Source organism: Melanostigma gelatinosum (assembly GCF_949748355.1).
Source record: "Melanostigma gelatinosum genome assembly, chromosome: 3".
Lineage (NCBI taxonomy): Eukaryota > Metazoa > Chordata > Actinopteri > Perciformes > Zoarcidae > Melanostigma > Melanostigma gelatinosum.
This window is the reverse complement of record NC_136636.1, coordinates 15,629,847-15,650,561: the sequence shown is the minus strand read 5'-3', so window position 1 is coordinate 15,650,561 and position 20,715 is coordinate 15,629,847. Positions and strand designations below refer to the sequence as shown.

At 40.2% G+C, this 20,715-nt stretch overlaps 1 protein-coding gene across 6 annotated transcripts in view; it reads right to left on the bottom strand.

Moving 5' to 3' along the window:
* cadpsb (Ca2+-dependent activator protein for secretion b) overlaps positions 1-17,319 on the bottom strand; it is a gene marked incomplete at its 5' end in the record, with an annotated part of 56,405 nt that extends 39,086 nt beyond the window's left edge. For all 6 annotated transcript variants that reach the window (XM_079266318.1, XM_079266320.1, XM_079266321.1 and 3 more), the window contains 3 exons: positions 3,533-3,865; positions 5,271-5,384; positions 16,987-17,319. In XM_079266318.1, coding sequence (XP_079122444.1) covers positions 3,533-3,865; positions 5,271-5,384; positions 16,987-17,319 — 780 coding nt within the window. The remainder of the gene's footprint in view (positions 1-3,532; positions 3,866-5,270; positions 5,385-16,986) is intronic.
* Positions 17,320-20,715: the final 3,396 nt, after the last annotated feature.

Below are 20,715 nucleotides of genomic sequence, written 5' to 3'. Positions count from 1 at the left end.
TCTGTGCAGTGAAGAGGCTCCATTACACAATTATATCAGCTACAGGCTAAACCAGGAAGAGCTCAGGCCTCATTTCCCAACTAACAGTTGCTGACAAGGCAAATTAAAGAGGAAAGGGAGGGGTCTCCTTCAAAACCTGTTAGAGGGAAAGCAGATTTGATTATGGTCTGTCAGTCGGGGGGACGGCGGCACAGGACATGATTTATAGCTGTGTGGGTGTGTGTGTGGGGGCTTCAGGAATTGAATCAGCCATTTGAGCTTAGGGAATAATTTTAGTTAGCGAGAGTCCACTGGTGTGAATAAATATCAATGATCATTGATCAGCTTGGGACCTGTAAGCAGTGTTTACAGCTGAAAAAATGTGTTGACTTATTCAGAAGTCGACAGAGAAAAAGAGTGAATCAAATGTTTCAAGAATCGATGAGATTGTTTCTGAAAATGTTCACGCAGAAGTGCCAAGCAGTCACTGGTCTTGAGGATTTGCTGCTTTTGTTCCTCATATTATAAATTGATTATAATTAATTAGATAAATAATCTGAATATGTCATCTTGTGCAGTGGAAATACCTATTTTTAGACATTATACAGATAATATATGAGCAATTCATATTAATTGTAAAATATTTTAATGAAAATAATTTATTAAGAAATATTCCCTAAACATAGCTGCTATAACAATGTCATACCACAGGAAACAAATATTCAGTTGTTGTCAGCTTTTTCACTTTTTATCAGCCAAACACGCAACCAAGCTAACAACAGCAGGTAAAAACTAACTAAGCTAGCTGGTGAACATAAGAAGTCTGACGGAGAAATTAAAACGTTACATTTGTTTACCTGTTAACCAGCAGCAGGTTCAGCAGGTCTTAAAATGTAGCATTAGTTAAGATTGGTTACATTGGTTAAGAAATTAACATTTCCAGCAAAGCCGCACCTTGTGGCGAAATTGGATTTGAACGTTGGTTTCGCACCAGGCAAACATTTTATAATCCTGAACAAATAATAGTAATCTAAGAGAAAACTAAAATGCAATCGAAGATATAAGAAGCTAAACATAGAACATTAATAAGAGCCTGTTTAAATGTCATGCAGTGTCGGATATACACTGTTCAGAGTGTGCTGTACTTTCATCAAAATGTGTACACAAAAGTCATTTTGGTTAAATGATTTGAGAGATACAGAATATCTTTTCATGTGCTGGTTGACTGTCTTTACTCTCTAGACAGTCTGCAGTTGCAGCTGTTTTACTCAAACTAAAAATAAACTTTACCACAGCCAGGTTTAAAAACCCGTGTGTTTTAGGAATTCTTAGTATATGGCAACATTAAAAGTGGACAGTGAACACAAAGTTATATTAATATAGTTCAACAATTATGGTCCAGAAAAAAACTGCTTTGCGAAGTAGACAGTTAAAAGTTTGGTCATGCTTGGTGTCACCACAGCTAAATAACTGCAGCCATCAGGGAGTCCAGTATGCTCTGAGTAGCTGGTGCAGCCAACGGCATGAGACCGAAATAGACCAGTGCTTCTTTTCTACTATTTGGATGTAACTGCAAATGAATGCAAATCCCCAGCGATAACAGTTAAAAAGTGATGGCCTCTGAATCCTAGCCCAATCCATGGAACCCTTTCATCAAATCCCAGCAGCCCTGAGCCCATGCTGACTGTATTGCTGCATCTCCTTTTTAGTGAGGACTTTATCATTTAGTACAGGGCAATATATGGCTGCTGCTTGCTTACTGATGGGATACATTGGTCAACATCAGTACAGTCTTGATGTATTCATTATAACAGCGAACGAGACAAGAAAGAGACAGAGAGAACTCAAAGAACAGCAGGAAGAGCCGCTGAAGTCAAATAGAAATGTTGATTCTCTGATGCAAATGATATATTTGCTCTTATGTAAGTATATGAATGATCAATTTAAAACAAATACGTCTCCTTTCCACAACGATGGCCTAGATCCATGTCTGTATCTGTTTGTCTGGTGTAAATCTGTATTTCACCACAGTATGAAACTGAACATACACATTTCTGCAGCATCGTGCCTTTATGTTGCTCTGTTGTTGAATGTTCTTTAGTAGCTCTTTATTGTTCAGAGGCATCTAACGAATGAACACTGCAGAACAGTGCCCTTATTGATCTTTGCCAACAGAGACATTTGAAGAATACTGAACAATCTAATTTGTTTCACAGCACCTCGTGCCATCTGCGCAGATGTATGCAGTACATTAGCAACTGTTGAAAGAAGGATGACACCTGGTCCAAAGAAATTCAGCATTTTAAAACGCACTGGCTTCCAAGAGGTGGGTCCATTAGATGGAAATGAAATGAAGAGGTCGGTTTTCTTATGCATTAAATGATGAGAAGATGTAAATGTGTCGAGCCCTTCCCCAAAATCCTGTCGTGGTGAGACTTTTAATCAACCTCCTGAAGAAGGAATACATTAGTGTGTCTTTCAGCATTCCCATAGAGAGCAGTAAAGCAGTAAAGACAGCGAGGGAAGGAGAGTTATGTCTGACACGAGCCCCCTGTGTCCACTATTATCCACCTGCAATCTCAACATATCTCCCCTACAATGAAGTATTGCTGGCCTGGTATCAGGAGTATATATCTTGAGGAGACATATTTACTTTAAAATATGTCCATTCAACGGAACAACAATGACACTTTGTACATGGCAAATACTAATAAAATAAACATACACCTAGAGTCATTAAATGGTCATTATTATAGTTAATCTAGTCATCAAACCAAATCATATCATGTGATAAAAGGGTGATTATTGTTCAGCATTTGTCTCAAGCATCACATTTCATGGATTATTTTTGACATATTTTGCTAATCTGGTGATTCTATGTCCCTAATCTCAAATGATATACCAGAATATTGTGTTTTCACAATTGGGCCGAGGAAGAATCGAGAGAATCTGGTGCATTTGGTGAATTGTTGTCAAATCTGGAAGTGGTGAGATAAGAGATCTCAGGTCCAACTAAAACATTGGTCTGGGGTTAACTTTAGCCACATGAAAGTATAAAGAAATAATAATTATAATGATCTATTAAAAAAAAAGAAGCAAATGCTCACTAGCTGGAGCCAGCAAATCATTATTTTTGCTTGATTAAACAAAATGAATGACGAATTCACTATTACAACTGTTGAAGATGAATCATCCGATGAACAATTAAGTCATTCAACGACTAATTGTCACAGCTCTTAACCCATCCACTTCAATTCAATGATATCATTCCTGGCACTATTGTAGCAGGAAGAAGATGCCGTGGTCTTGTTTAGAGCGAAAAGAAAATTAATGTAACCATATTAAAATAACGATTCAAAACATTAGACATTCATGGTGTATACTGTAATTGATCGACAGTTTAGGATGATCTTATGTGTGAAAATGATAATTCTAATGATGCCTCCACCAACCCACGCATTCGAAAAACTGAAACAGTTCTGTGACAGCACTCAAATGTTTGGGTCGAATGTGAAAACCTTTTGAGACGTATCACACGGGCTTGAGATCTTACCTGACAGGCTTGATAAAGCAGCTGGTGCTCAAACTTTTTGATGCCCAGTATATTCTGGAACATCTCGTACAGCTGGTCCTTGCTGAGGATCAGCTCAGAGGCTGCGCTGGCCGTCATGCGTTGCTGTGCCTTGCGTGGATCCTCGTCGCCGCGGTAGATGGTGTCAAACTTGGCCATCCAGGAGCTGAGCACCGTCTCCTTGCTCAGACCGTCGATCTCTGGAAGGCTGCGTACGCGCTTCTCGATGTGCCTCTTGAACACTTCCCTGAAATCATTGGCCGAGAAGCCGCCGCTCTGGACCATCTTAGCCACACGGTCACTCTTCAGGAACACCTACATTGTGAGACACCAATGTCACTGATTGCAGTTGTGTAAGACATAGAGTGATCCATCAAAAGAAGCACTTTTTCAAATGGCTGTTAATGATTTGGTCGATGAAGACTTCTAAGCAGACTCAGATGTAGAGTAGAGTATTGCATCGGAGTTATTCTGCTGTTCTGTCACGTTCTTTCTTAAACACTAAATGTCTGTCTTCGTCAGCGAAGGGAACTGTTCTTGTTAATTTGGAAATGAAAAATCAGTGGCATATATGTTAAACTGTGACTCAACAAAGCTGCATTCTGTCTCCTGGTAATGACAGCCTGACAGGGACAGAGACAGGCGAGGCTATATTGTCACAGCGTCAAGCGGAGTAACCATCAGAGCTGACTGCTTTGTCACTCTGACAGTCACATTTGGTTCTTAGCATCCATTATGGCTAAAAAGCAGCGACGACAGCACTGAAACATTTCAGCACGCTGGTACATTACCCTTGTCATTTGGTGTATGTCTCCGAGGGTAACAAAGGTTTGCAGGCTGCTGGTTTCCCATTTGCACGCCATAACATTTAGTACGATTTTGGCCAAATATTTTAAGGGTTTCCATTTATGTTATAATTTCCAACATTTTGAAGGACTTTGCAGTGATAAACAAGCACAATAATAAATATCATTAAAGCAATACATAATTGTCTTGACATCCACAATCACAGGTTAAAAAATATGACTCAATGCATTTAAAAGAAACGTAAGAGACTAATTGTCAGGTGCAAGTAAATCATATTCAACATTAACAATAAATACATCACAAAATAAACCAAATCTCTGGTAGCTGTCACATACAGGTCATCCTGTAATTAACTTCCACGACATTCTAAATTATACATGTTTCCTGATGGTTCCAGCTTCATACTTATAAATGAATAATGGCTGTACTTGTTTTTCCATCATGGATTTGGCCTGCATCTGCAATGCGTGTTGTACTGCATGCATGGTAATAATGACTTTTTCATCTGCAGATTGAATAGGCTGATTGATGGCTGTGTCAGCCACATGCTCTGACTCATAATCTGTTCTGTGAAAAGCTTCAGCCACCATTTTACCACTCAGGCGTCTGAGTGGATGCATTTTGACTGTTGAGTGCTTTTTTTAGACTTTTTAGACTGAAAGCCGGTCATTTCTGGTTTTAAATCTACTGCAAAAGTGATCCAGAGGCTATGGTGCGCTTACAATAACAAATACTGTACATCATATATGTAAAACAAAAAGTCAAGGTATTAATCGATAATAAATATTCAAATGCACACACACATGAATGATGTGTTTCACATGTAGTGGTTCATTTGAAAGCATCAAGTCCCTGTGGTTGGATCATAAAATGTTTCTGAATGTGCTGCTCTGGTTTGTTGGTGTGTTGCTACCTCATTGTAGCTCTGCACAGCATTGATGAATGCCTCATCAGCCACAATCTGCGTGTCTCCATTGAGGAAGGCCTGGAAACGATCCTTGGTCTGCTGAAGCTGCTGCTTGGCAATCTGCGGAAGCAAGGGCAAACAAAAGTCACCTCAGCATTAAAGCCAGGATCGGAAAATACAAGAAGACATTATTTTAAATAACAATAACATTCACTCATTTCTGATAAGTTATTCTGGGTGAGCAGAGCACCCCAAACATCCCTTTCCCAAGAAGCCTCCTCGAGCTCCTGCGTGGGGGAACACCAAGTTCTCCCAAGCCAGTTGTGACGTGTAATCCCCGCAGTGTTTCCTAAATCTACCTTTACATCCATTTTAAGACAGCCGTCCTCTAAAGGCAGGTGGCAAGGAGGCATTCCTACTAAGTGCCCAAACTACATCAACTGACTTCTAACAAGAAAAGGTAGCAGCTTTATAACAAGTTCCTCAGAATTCTCTGAGCTAAAAGCTCAGCTCTGTCTTTACCACTCACAGCCTGATACAAAGCCTGCATTACTACAGCCAGGGCCCCGGAACGGAAGTCAATCTTTCAATCCTTTTTACCATCGTCATGAATGAAAAAAAAAAAGATACCTAAATTCCTCCAGTTTGGTACCCCCTCTTTATAACCAAAGCAGGGCTCAACAATAGGGAATACTCAATTGCCAAGCAACTCACTTACCCGATTGGGAAAGTGGTAAAAAATAATTAAACACAGATTATTTTCTGGAGCAGATGATAGAAGGAGTGAGCCATCTTTCCTCTCATCTCTGTTGAGAGTTGCACGAGTGCAGCACCGTACCGATCGAGCACTCGAAGCTGCTTTTGCCGGCGCTCTCACTCACTCGCTCACTCGCTAACTCACTCACTCACTCACTCACTCACTCACTCACTCACTCACTCACTCACAAACTTTGACCGCTAATACAGTTAATAAAACTATTTGTATCGGTCAAAGTAAAACATTTACATCAGCCTCATATTTACTCAGTGTCTCGGGCAAATGTTTTCAGGCTAACACGCTAAACTAAGTTTCACACATGAATCAGTGAGCTAACTGTAAAGAGATGAACAATCTCCCTCTTCAATCTGCAGCTGAAGTTGGTGTGTGTATCAAACGAGCACAAGAACTTGCTGGTAACGTCAGCCGATCATCGAAAGCGACAGACTTCTGTGTAGGAGTGAGATGGAAAAGTACCGCTAACATGTGCGTTAGAGGCAATCTCAACACCATCTGTGTATCCATCGTACTTCTCAACCCCCCCCCCCCCCCCCCCCTTCAGTAATGTTCTGAAAATCTGGGTTCATGTAATGATTTCTCGATCAGAGCCAAAGTGAAAGTGCCTGAGTTTGGTCTGATAATAAAGATTTAATAAGGTGCATATAAATACAAACATAAAAACTAGACAAACACACCAGAGGTTGACAATGAGGAGCTCTCTCTATCTCTCTGTCACTGGCAATAAATATAATACAAAGCCTCACAAATCATTTCCACAAAAAGGAAACTCCTACTTTATCCGATTCACGATAGCTGCGGATGAGTGACACTCACGATGATATACCACTTAATGTCCAAACATAAAAGATGCACTTAACAGCACATCAACAACATCAGATATCAATACGCGTGCTTCTGCTTCAAGGTTCCAGGTTTATTCGTATTCGCAATAGCTACTGTAGATGTGCGATAAAGAGAACGTGTAGACCATCTCCGAGCATTTTCTAATCGACCACAGTGTTCAAGGAACATCCTGTGGCAAGAAATGTTAATATTAACACCAGTATGCAAATCAGTCCGGTCTACGGAGACTCTCAGAGGCTGAAGTCGATGTACTCGTCCTTGGTTTCTTGTACATTTCTGACAGTGAGGGGGTGAGGATAAATACAGAACACAGTTTTCACTTTGTATTGCCCTTTCTCATGATGTACAATGGGAAGTATACAACACACGGCACATACTCAGACTTTCATTCCTTTTACTGATGAGAACGTGTTTCCCATCAAATTCTGAAGTCGTCAAGGCCGGTCAGTTTTATTTCTGAAGGGGCTTTACAGTCTGTACAGCATACAACACGCTGTGTCCTTAGACTCTATTCAGATAAAGAAAAACTCTCCCTAAAAAGAGTTTAACAGATAAAAATATAAGAAAGCTCAGGAGAGCAATTGAGGAGGGAACCCTCTCCCCCGAACGGAAGTAGCCACTGTTTTCTAAGCAGGAGTCTTTTGTAGGATAAACATTTTAATTAAAAGTAATAAATGGGAGGAAAATGTGTGCATACATGCTCAGACTTAAGAGTAACCATGCTGAGTGATGAGCTACAGTCAATTCACCAACAGGGAGAGCAAAATGGGTAATAAACTGAGGGCTGAGATGTTTTTTTGTTAAAGGGCTGCTGGGCTTTTGAAAAAAGGCACAAAAGCAGACTTGAACCAAGCTGACTGAAATGTTTTGAGGGCAAAGCACTTTCTTGAATACGAACTCTGGTCCATAGCAACTGCATTTCAGTTTACGGCATACAAAAGCAACTACACTATGCTGTGACGACTAAATAGATCACTGATCAGTGTTATTGTGTTTTGTTGAGGAGCTTTAATTGCAGAATAATTCCTGAATAAATAATCAGCAGCTATGATAATTGATTAATCGTTTGAATAATTTTTCAAACAAAATCTTCCAGCCCCTCAAATGTGAGGATTTGATAGAGTACATTAAAAGCTTTGGGGTTTGGAGAATTAAACGAGGAATTTGAAGACATTGCTATGAGATCTGTAAAGTGATGGTTGGAATTGGTTTCTGACATGTACAGATGAAACAATGAATCAAGAAAGTAACTGGCAGATTATTTAACAACGAAAAGAATCACAAAGATAATATAATCACAAAAATACTACAATAAACTCAAGGAGATGGGGTTGGCAGTCGTCCAACACTGGCAGAACACATTTGTGTTTTACCAGAAGATGTTTCCATGAAAGGTCAAAGCTAATAATACTTTTGCTTCTGCTGACAGTTTCTCTCGGCCAATTGGACTATATGACAACACAGCAGGCTGCTAACACTGTGTGTGTGTGGGGGGGGGGGGGGTGTTTTACCTGTCTTGTGGGGACAGAAATCTGATAACATATTCAGATTTGCCTTCATTTGTTTGGTATGGTAGCAAATGTGTGTGTGTGTGTGTGTGTGTGTGTGTGTGTGTGTGTGTGTGTGTGTGTGTGTGTGTGTGTGTGTGAGCGTGTGTGTGCGCGTGTGTGTGTGTGTGTGTGTGTGTGTGAGTGTGTGCGTGCGCGTGTGTGTGTGTGTGTGTGTGTGTGTGTGAGAGCTGACACTGAAGTACACAGTAGAATCGAAATGCCACCAAAGTAAAGCTCAGTTGCATGAAGTATTTATGACTTTCAGTTCTGCATGCTCTTTATTTCACTGCTGATTGGAGGACTGTGTTGATTAGGAACCAAGTTGATGGATGAGAGAAAATGCTTCCGTTTTCATCCGTATTGCCAGACTCCCAATATTCCTGCTTTGCTCTTATTGATTCTCGCTCTGTGGCTCTTATCAAGATTGCAGTGTTACATTGTGATCCATTGGCTTGCAATGAAGTGGGCAATGACATTAATCACCCTTCACCTATCAATAGGGTTGATATGCACATTGCATTGGCTTGATGTACAGTAACTTCATTACAGTTCAGAATGACTATGGATGTATTGATAGGGTATAGTGGTGGCTGATTCAACATTCAAGACATTGTCAAACAATTAACGACCGAAGAATTTTAAATAAAAACTAGTTGTATGGTCAATTATATATGATCTGTAGTTTAGGTCCCTTAAACATAACAAACCAAAATGGTAATTTCCAGACAGTGTGGAGTAAACAGATGGTACAAAATGAAAGAGAAGCTCAAACTAAGTACAATTTATAAATACTGTATGTTTAGCATCTTAAAGCCTATTCAGCCCATTTTTAGCTCCTCCGGCACATATCTCATAAAAAGGATATGACTGCTTTGTCAATATGTGTGGAGTGTAGGTTGTAATGATCTTTTTATAACGTGTTTTTGGTATTTCAGTTTATCTGTCATCTACAAGGTGACAGAAGATACCGGGTAGCATTTTATAGACAAAGGAAGCAGTAAACTGTCTAAAAAATTAACTAAATTAAGGCTCCAAACTATTTGGAAAAATACTTATTTTAAAGGATATTCAAATGTTCTCAGCTGCCAATCACTACAGTCAATATAATAGGGGGATCGTTACATAAGTATGTGTATTATTAAACAGAGTTATTCTATGGTTGTAAACCTCCATGTGTGTACAAAATAACGCATAACACCTGTAATAATAGACAATAATTATATTATTATTATTATATAATGATTGGGATTCTGTTCATATTTGTTATATTATCTCTTAGAGGTTTTTAATCAACCTAGCTTGCAAGGTATACAGCATATCAGCTGTCCTTGCACTGCTGATGAGTGGTGTAATTAGCTAATTGAATGCAGTATATACAGTATACTGTACCCAGCGTGGTTCAGCGCAATAAAGCTGACTCACACTTGACCCTCTTCTAAGTTGCATTATGTTAAATTAACACAGCAGATGTGCATTTTTCGGTAGTAGTGGATTCATAAGAAATAAACCAAATGAATACAAGTTGAATTCATAAAAAATAGACCAACATTAGCTGGGTTATTGTTAGGACTAGGGCAACAACTAAATAGGCTAAAACATGCAATGTTATATACAATGAAGAGACAAAACATCAACGTTGGTATGATGCTGTGAAGATATACGTCAGCCGAAAAAGGAGGGTTCACTTTGCTTTCATGGGATCAAAAGTGCAAAGTGATGACGGAAGAATATCATGCAAACTAAATGTTCTTATTGAGTATAAATCTGTTTGCTCATGAAAGAGCTGCCGACTAATGCTGCTGTTGGTTTAGAGCAAACATGGTATTCTTGAATCCTTTCGCCAGACAAAGCATATTTCAGTCATGTTGCAGATGACACCACCGGCCCAAATCTGAGTAAACAAGAGTCCGGGAACGAGCGCTGCATGACAGCTGCACTAAATCTACCAGCAACAGGCCTCATCAAACACAGAACACCCGCATTGTGTACTGACTGTGGTCAAAAAACTACAATTATACAAAGACAGATGCACCAACTATTATCTCCAACCAGACACGCTCGCGTGGATTTGTTCTGAAGGCACACACAAACACACACACTGCGTTGTGTGAGTAAATACCACTCCGCTGGGTTAGTAAACAGCCAGGTGCGTACTCTGCAGACAGAACTTGACACGCGGCAAAGAGGGATACAACAGGAAGCTCTGTATATCCAGCCTTCACATCGTTGTTGTATTCAGGAGCTGTGGCTCTGCAGATATATACAGCAGAACACTGTGTTCACAACCAGCTATAAGCCCCTTCATGGAACAGTCATCCAGTATCACACCACCAACTCACAGGCAGCAGCCGCACAGCTCAGCTGGTTCATCAATATGCTCATTCAGTTACGGAGGAGAAAATAAGTCCTTAACGTAATTAACCTAAATGGTACGGACACGTGAACTTCCACATATAGAGGATAAGCTCAATGGGACAATTTGCATCAATTTAGTCCACAACAATCAAATCAATGCTGTATATTATATTGCATTGGCATCAGTACACATACATACATATACACTTACTGAAATACTGAAGTGGGAGTTGTTTGTTCTGCCAGATGTTGATGACATTTGATGACATTCATGTTTACCATAACATGCCTGAATCCACTATATGTTTTGTATTTAGCAGCTACAGTTACCTTTTCAGATGCAAAAAAACCATCAGTTATTATTTATGATGCATTGTTATAGATTAAACTACACAACAGCATATGTAGCTCTTCAAATCAACTCTACCTCGGCCAGCTACAACATTAAAGTAGGCGACTGATTAAATGCTTCATGCTTCAATAATTTAGTCAATAATCAATAATGATATGAGTATTTTGTGAGGGATGGCTACTTTTACTTAAAATTTAATTGTATAGATTTTCACAGCATCTTTAGGTTCTTTGGTGTGATTTTAAATTGGATATCTTTGGATGGTCAGAAACAACTTCACTTTTGTCTCTCAGAACTTTTGATGAGCATGTTCACTACTTCTTGTCTTTTCTCGAACTACTTGATCAATTCAATTGAAAATGGTCAATGGATTAATCAATAATGACAGGTCCAACAAGTCCAACCAACGATGGAGTGGCCTTGTACTGTATGCTGCACTCCAACAGTTAAAAAATTGAAATCGGGTTAAAAGGCCAAGCTTGGAAAGGCTCCTTTATCTTTTTATTTTTTTTAATCTGAAATAAAAGTGTGTCGTATAATAAGAGGATTTTTAAAAATATGTTTTATTTATTCATTTTGCATTCATCTATTATGTCGTTGTGTGATCGTGTTTCTGAGACGTGGTTCAGAGTACTGCAGTGCCGCACAAGAGTAGAGTTCACAAAGCAGAAGGTGGGTTGGTATCTCTGTCTGAAGCTGGTGCATTACTCTCATCAAGAACCTAAGTTATAAATCCTTTCCTTCCACCCTCCCATCACGAATCACTTACTGTCGTTTTCCCTCTTTCCACCGTCGAGTAAATCTCTCTCACTCACTCTGCTTTTAAAAGTGATTATCTCAGATATCTACTTCTTTGTGCCGTCTCTTGTTCTCGTCAGATGCTCGGTGAGGATTGCATTGTGGGTGTTTTCCAAACGCAAACAGTTCTAGAAGTAGTGGAAATAGATCACCCAGATTACATTAATCAGACTTTTCAAACATGGTCTTTACTTGTGAGTTCAGTAACTCTTTTTTAAGATTGTAGACGGAAAGGTTAAGAACATATGTTTTCAAAATATTTCAGCATTCTCACAATGCAACTTAAGTGTTGACAGCTGGATCGGATATTTGAGTGTGTTATGCTAGTAGCAGCTACGTAGCTCTACAAGCCTCAAGCAGAGATGAGGAGCGGCTTACAGAGGTCTGGTAAGCTGTCTAACTCCACACCAACTGATTTATTTCATTCTCAAACTTGTATTCTTTAGACCCAACCAACGGTAAAGTGTGGTATTTTATCAGATTTCTCCTTCTGGAGCAACAAAGGCTTTATACAACTTTTTCATGTAAGCAATATAACTCCCCAAGACCTGTAATCAGACTTTGACGTGTAATGATGAGTTTGAATCAAAGTTTTTTTTACAATTAATAATAGGAGAGTTATGACCGTCTTATTTATTGTGAAGGCAAAGCAGAAAAAAGTATGATTGAAAGTTCGTTTGTTTTCTTCTTGAGGTTGGTTTTTGAATTTTTGTCCTTTTTTCTCTCCACATGGATCTGTTATTATCGTCTTACTGCATTGGTGTATGGATGATAATGCTTCTTCTGTCCTTTTCAATGAGAGAAGGACAGAAGGCCTCTGAAACAGATTGAGTTGTTGATTATGTTTTAAGAAGATGGCACAGGGACATGTGTGTTTCCCGTGTTATCATGTGACACCCATGATAACGGAAAGGAAGTGAGTGTCTACATGACATACAGCATGATGGCTGCTCCAGGCTGCTGTTTGTGTTCTTTATGCCTCAGTGACAGTCGTCAGACAAAGAGGGAAAGAGAGGTTCAACAGAGGACTGCAGTAACGATCCTGCTATAGCTCTTACCTCGGTCTTCTTTCTTTAATGTGGAAAACCACCACTACTAATCTCTCTCCATCTCTCTGCTCTTTGTCTTATTGGAGTCATACACTGCTCATTTTCCCTTTGAAGCAATGTTTCGTGGTTGAACACAACCATACATATTTCGACCAACATTCGACCAACAGCCGCCGGCCTTGATTTCACATTCAAGAAACAAAAACGATTTCTAAAAGTGTGAATATGTACATCCACACATTGTGTTCATCGAAGAAAGTTCACCAAAGTTTTCATGTAGGCTACAGTGATTATAACTCTGATACGTCATAATTACAATAATTATAATACGAGAAAACTATCCCATAATTATAAGGGTAAAAAATGTCCCAATTACGCTGTACAAAAAAATGTATGTGATTATAACAGTTTTATATGAGCAAATATGAGTCAGACTTATTTGGAACGTGATTGCTGCCTTAACAGCAGTCAACCTTTGGGAAACAATGTTAGTATTCTAACAGATACAATCTTCGTCTTCCTTCTTGGTTGTATGCAAACAGATGGAGATGTTTAATTTGTGAAGCTGTGATTTGTTTCACGCGGCTGCACAGATTGTAGGTGAGGGGGTATTTTGCCTGCTGCTTTTCAGCTGTCACCCCTTTGGAATCCACTTCCATGTCCATACTATTGACGTACACCTCTATTCTTCAACAGTGTTGCTAGAACACGCTCATACAGCAGCTGCTTAATATTTGAGACTAACATTCTTCAGCAGCAGCAATCAGCATGTTTTATGATGTTAACGCAAAGCATGCCTTTTTCCCCCTTTAACTGCTGCTCTCTGATTCTCTACATGACTGTGTGTTCTATGAACATAATGAGCTCAAGCAGTTACGCCTTAATTATCTGTACATGTTCGTTGTCCACCTATAATCTACAGTCAAAATGTCTTCTGATTTTGTTCAAGGAAGAAATAAGGGGCATTGACATAATCCATACATTAGGATTTTTAAAACCATACAGTGCATGAACAGTTAGTCAAAATTCTTACTTCACATACACCAGTTAGAGGGTATTCTTATGAATGTTTTAATGTTACTAATTTTACTCATGCCTCTTCCAATGATGTCAGTGCTATCTGCCTGTCTTCCTCAGCTCCCTCTTCTAGTTTCCATCTCCTCATATCTTCATGTCATGAATTATATCACCACGGCCTTAAGATAACTTCACTATTCACTATTTTTAATATTTATAATTAATATTTTATATATTCTACTACCACCAATTGTCCTGGCAAGATATTGTTACTTGTTAGTAAGCCTTATGGGGTCAGTTCCAAATAAAGTGAGTCGTCATCAAGCACATTTTTTGCATTCGCAAGGCAATTATTATGATTTCAATTTAAGAACACGATAGGAATCCCATTCCGTGTGAAACTAGTCCACATTGGGACACTCAAAATCCTTTGCCAGGCTTAGCGCCAAACACCAACGTTGCAAACTTCACCGTATCACAAGTATTACTGATTTGCATTTCATTCTACTTCACATTCACAGAGCCTGCTGCACAATTCACAGCCCTCAGAGTATCAACAGGCATACTGTATAGTTTTAAAATGCTGAGCCAAGAGGCCCTCTATTAAGGAGGCCTGCTGGTGGACGAGTTGATTGGGTCAGATTATCTTCTGGGCATCACACTTTATAATTGAAAAAAATCCTGAACCACGGAGGTTATTCAATCCAGAAATACACATTCAACGTGATCTAAAAAAACATAGGTTTATATATAGCAGATTTAGCTTTCTGTAGTTTGACTGCTTTTGTTTGCTTCTGTTCGACAGCATGACATTTGAATGATCAGATATGCAACCAACATTCGAACAGCAGTGGCCTCCATAGTACTGCTTGAGAACACATCGTTTCAGACTGATGGAGAAAATATTTCCCTCGCCCCTCAAATGGAAGCCTGTTACTGCCCTATTGTGTTACCCTTTCACACGGTTATAGCGATACATTTCAAGGAGCAGCAGCAGTGGAGCTTGCATACTCTGCAGCCTGGCCTGTTTCTCTATGGTAGCCCATCACTGCTGTTTGTGTGCCAGAGCTTCTAATAACGGATTATCATGGAGCTGCTCCACATGTTTCGCTGAGGCCTTTAAGTCTTTTCATTACAGAAATTGCTTCATCATATTTCTGTGACTAATCTATAATAGCCAACAATTGTAATAGGCTACATATTAAATCGAGCAGGCAACGGTGTGAGGAATTTCCTTCATGTGTTGTTGTTGTCGAACCTCTGAGGAGCCCACATTTAAGGGAGTTCTGTGGCGGAGGGGAATCTACAGAGAAAATATTGGACCAATGCTCAATGGTATATCTTCAACAAAGTGTATTTTGTGACAATTATTTTCTTGACAACCACACAGGACATAGATGTAATTAAATGATGAAACGATGACTACTGCACAATGGCATGACACTGTAAATGCACATAACTGTCAGAATGTACTCTGTGTTGTTCAATTATTGTGTATATAATAAACTATCTTTTTTCAGTGTCGTACAAATCAAGTCAATTAAATATGTCACAAGAAAGGCTATGTAGACTTGTTGTCATTTAATGCTGCACAAGGTGTAAAGTTCTTCTGAAGGGATTGTTTTATAGGCCAAAGCAAATTTGGACAAAATCAAAGTCAAAGGCAGACTGTAGGCACACAGACACACTTTCATTTCTTGGTCTCACAGCAGGCATTGGATTGTTTGTCCGGATATTCACTCACCCACAGCAAAATGTTTGTGGCCTCCTAAGCTACCAGATATGAACGTGCATTACTAAGCACCAATTAGACCAGTAACCATACGCTGAGCGGTACTACAAGCAAATAGATGGAAACACTGTGGTTCATGCCTCCCACATGCACTTGTGCATGAGTCAGCAGAAAACAATTCAGACCATATGGCTTAAACTGTGTCCAGAAGAAGAGGAATTGTCAGCAGGTTAAACAAAAGCAACAGTCACAAACACAATTCCCATAATACTGTCTGTTTACAGAGTTTCCTTGCAAGAGCGATACATTATCAGTGATTTTAACTGAGCTGACTGAATCATGTGCAGGTCCACACTGAATGCAACTTCTGCCTTCTGGGGAGAGCTGCAAGAAACTGCTACTACAGTCTCATTGAGCCATGTGAATATATGTTTTCACGGTATAAAGGCAGCCCGAGACACAAAACTTGTTGATCGCTTGCATCTATAATGGCATTGGTGCCTTAACTAAGGAAAATGTCATTACAGTCTTGGAGTACAAACAACAGATGGTCTATTTTTGGTGTGACATACAAATGCACATATCAAGAAAAATAAATCGGGTCATTGTCCACTATCACTTCAACCTTCCTTTAGTACAGTAGAGCCTGTGCATTGTGACTTTGACAGTAAGGACATCATGACCCAAAATTGGCTTCAACGTCAATGGAGCCTCACAGCAGCCACGTGAACCAGGATGTAGGCCTTGTCCCTTACAGTAACTTATATACATATATATATATATATATATATATATATATATATATATATATATATATATTTATTATATATATATATATATATATATATATATATATAATATATATTATATATCTATATATATATTATATATATATATATATATAGAGAAGAAGGGCTATTAAGAAAACCCTCCTCAAGAGGTCTGTGCCTAAAAGTCACCTTGGGGGGCCAAATTGACGGGATAAGTGATGGCACGTGTCCTTTCACTATACGGAGCTCGGAGCGCTTATATGTGTTGCTGTCATGCTCCAAGGATTTCAACATTTTGCGTCAAAAAACAAACAGTGGTTTCACTGGGACTGTGCTGGATCCGTGCGCTACCGGATAGCCCAAACCCCCCTCTGTGCTCTACCGTATGTAGGTCATCAATGACAGCATCTGCGATATGAAAGTAGGCATTTCGTCAGCATGTGGTTATTAATCATGCCTTTACGCCGAGGACCCTTACCTTCTGCTGTCGCCTTGCCATATCTGTGGGCTGTTTTGCATTGAATGGGTAAGCGACGCATCGCATCACAAAAACATACAACTGCAGCTTCTTTTTACGGTCGTCTTCCTCCCTCTGCATCTTCTCCAGTTCCTCTTTCTCCTCGCTGGCGGCTGACGGGCTCGGGCTGGTCGCACGGGCACTGCTGCGGCTGCTGCTGGGCGCGAGTCCACCCGAGCTCTCGGTGGTCCTGCTCGGAGAGATGCGGGTTCCGGCCTGAGGTGCCATCGCCTCTTTGCTTTCCTCCTCTACTATCCCGTCAGATTCCTCCTCGCTGGACGACGGATCTAACATCTTGCTCTAGAAGTGATGCGTTCCTACAGATACCCTAACCTACCAAATGAGTGGCCTATATCCCCCAGATGATGGCTGTGCCGTAGTCTTATCCGTGCATAGATTTCATGAAGAATATATGCCCGAAGTCAAGACAGGGATGGGCCCTGATTGTAAGCTACTCGCTCGCTGGGGGGATGTCAGCAGTACGAGTGGAGCTGGAAGAGGTTGATTCTGCTTCACACTGAGCTTTCTCCGCCTGCGCCGAGCACACGTCGATGCTTACGTATTTTCTGTATTTTATTGGCCAGTCACTGCTGCGGATGTGAGAGGGGGAGGTGAGAAGAGAGCGGAGGGGAGGGGCAGGGGGAGTGTAGTGTGGCCGACAGCTGAGGGGAAGGAGAGCGGCTTATTTCCCCTGTTGGTAAAAGCGGGGCGATGGCCTCTCGTTGCCTGCCAGGCGGGGACGCGGGCGCGGGGAGCTGGCCGCGGTCCTGAACACAGAATAAGAACAGAGAGTGAAGGATGCGCGACACGTCCTTGATCAAACGCTCTGCAGTGGTACACCTAAGATGGCTGCCACTGGATTTCTCTGATATTGTCACTGAAATGGGGCACATTATTCAGTTCATGGGCAGCGCACGGGATTCAGATTATGTGGTGTGAAATGTGGCTCTTGATCCTCCCCGTGCCGTGTGCTGTTGAAGGGTGGAGAAGCCATGAACACATGACCTGCTCGCCCTCTGTCTGTAGGTTGCTGGTCGGGAAATTGATTGTTGCAGCATGTGCTGGTATCTCTTGCATTACGCTGCAGTCACCGTTTCATTAATAGAGATTTATTGTTCAAGATGAAGATAAATCTTCAGGTGTGTACTTAAAATCGCACAACTCTGGCCAAATGCAAATGTTTAACATATAGTGTTGATCTTTGACATAAAGAAACATCAACTGTGAATTGTATTATATTTAAATATGACATTATATCAGTCATGTAAAACTTTATGATATTTAAAATGTGGTTTGCTGCACTTTGTAATAAAGTGGTCACATGACCTTTCAAATCTTTTCAACATCACAATGCTACAAGTGCAAACAAACAACATTTACATGACACATGCACTGAAATATCTGCTTGTGGAGACAACAATTGAAAACTGTAAAACAAATAGCAGCTTTTTAAAAATATATACATGACAGTGAATGTAGGTCACACTTACTTTCTGACCCTTAACCCTTTTGACATAATTAAACTGACACACACATCAGTGTTGGCTGAGATTGAATTTGGAGACACAACCACAGAGATCTGAACACATGTTGTTGTTATCATTACCTGTAGCCCATAGGTCTACATTAGAGAGAATCTCACCGCAGCTATCTAGCAATTCCCTACTAACTGTATCATTTTGGAAACCCTTTTCTCATAATAATGACATAATATAACAAGGATGCAGACAAAATAGACCAGAGTTGATCTGTTGATGCCTGTATCTCCCCCTGCTGATGAGATATTTTTAGAGTGAGCTTGTGTAACCGGTCTGATTGCGTGGTTCGGCTGCTGCCTGATTTATGATCTTAACTTTAGTATACATCCATTTTCCACTTTTTGGTTCATGACCTGCTGATGACTCTTTGTCACAGGCTATATATGTCAATAAGTTCGAAGCTGTTCAACCAAGAAGCAATATTCCCTTCTTATTGATTCATTTGATCAGGTTTTAGAGGTGTAGCCATCCAGTATCAGTAATTCAGAATCCTAATTTGTCAGACATATGTTCTTTAAATGCTGTCTTGTTAATCATGTTGCGATTTATCTTTTGTCCCCACAGGTTGGGAACAATTGCTCTATTGTCACTTTACCCACCAGCCTGCTTGCAAATATATAAGAGAGATTAGTCTCTGACTGGCAGCATGGTGACACGATCCCTTTTCAGATGGAAAAGCAGAGGTGTAAATAATTAAATAAATTCTTTTTAAATTATATTTTGCTGCTTCAGTTTCAGGGTAGGGCCAAAATATCATTGTGGGCCTTTAATGACCCCCACATCCCACCTATCACCCTCAAAATGCAAATGCAAATGTTCCCAATGTCATTCTGGTCGAAACCATTTCAGATTTGTGATTGAGGTTATTTTCCCTCCAAACTCATCTTTTCTTACCACCAACAACACCTCTATGACCCTTCATTGTGTCACCTCCCCCACCATCATGGTACCGAGCACATCAATGACCGACTTTATTCTGTGAACTCAGCATGCACAGAACATGAGCCGGCCTGCCAACTTCAACTCTGAGATTTTATTGACTCTGACAGCTGGACTGACTAGCTGCTACTCCAGATGTTTCTTACGCATCTGACCAGCAAATTCCCTGCAGGTATACGCTTTCAATGACTCCTCATCTCCAGTTTTGCTCCTGTTGCCCTGACTTGACAATTATTCGTCCTTCTTTAGTTTTTACTCACACAGCAGCTTGCCCCTGTGGATTCTTAGCATGAGGTTTGCCTTTGTTCCCCATAGTCCTCAGCTTGTTATAGGTTATCAAAAGGCCACTGCCAGTTCCTGATGGGTGAGACCCCTCAGTTGTCTGTGAGATCCCTCTGAGAGGTCTAGCACTAACCTCAGCAACGGAACTCGCCAAACCTTTTAAACATCAATAATTGACTCTTCTTCTCTGCCCCGTGCCTCTACTTCAACTAGAGTGTATATACATTACATGTTGATGTTCTTCAGAGTAGTAAAAAACAAAGGAGAGTGTGGAAAAAAATACAAGTTTTCGACGTGCAGCTGTAAAATTGTAAAATTTGTTTATGTTTCAAGGAGAGTATGTTTGCTTTTGTTTTGTGGTAAATGTCCATTGTCAGTTTAGTTAAGTTTAGAAAGCAACCTCACCCCAACTTGCAGTAACAACAGCTGTTACAGAGCTTTTGGTTGCTCCATCTTCATGTGGAGATGAAGATGAAGGTCATGTGATAAGTTTAAAAGCTCCGGAACCGCTGCTAAATATACTTTGTTAGGAGATTGTTCTCTCAACTGCTGTTGTCTTTCAAACCTATGGGTGAGTGGTCCTTAAACTTACAACAACAGATGTCTTGGTCACTCGTGGCAGTAGGAACAAGTTGTGACCGCAACATTGGCATATTACTACCTTTTAAATTGTTAAGAGACAAATATAGGTCCAATATTCACTCTCCTTGTACATTTGTTTTGGTCTCCACCATCCCCTGAGGGAAATATCTGGCTCTTTATCTGCTAAAGGCACCAGTGTGTTTACCAGCTAGTTGCAAACTTTGTCTTTTTGCCATTTGGGGCTGGGCAGGTGAGGTACAGTAAGTTTTTACAGCGACTGAATACAGCGATGATGAGAATGGTGAGAGTTAACCAAACAGTAAAGTTGCAGAAACAATGAGATGAAAAG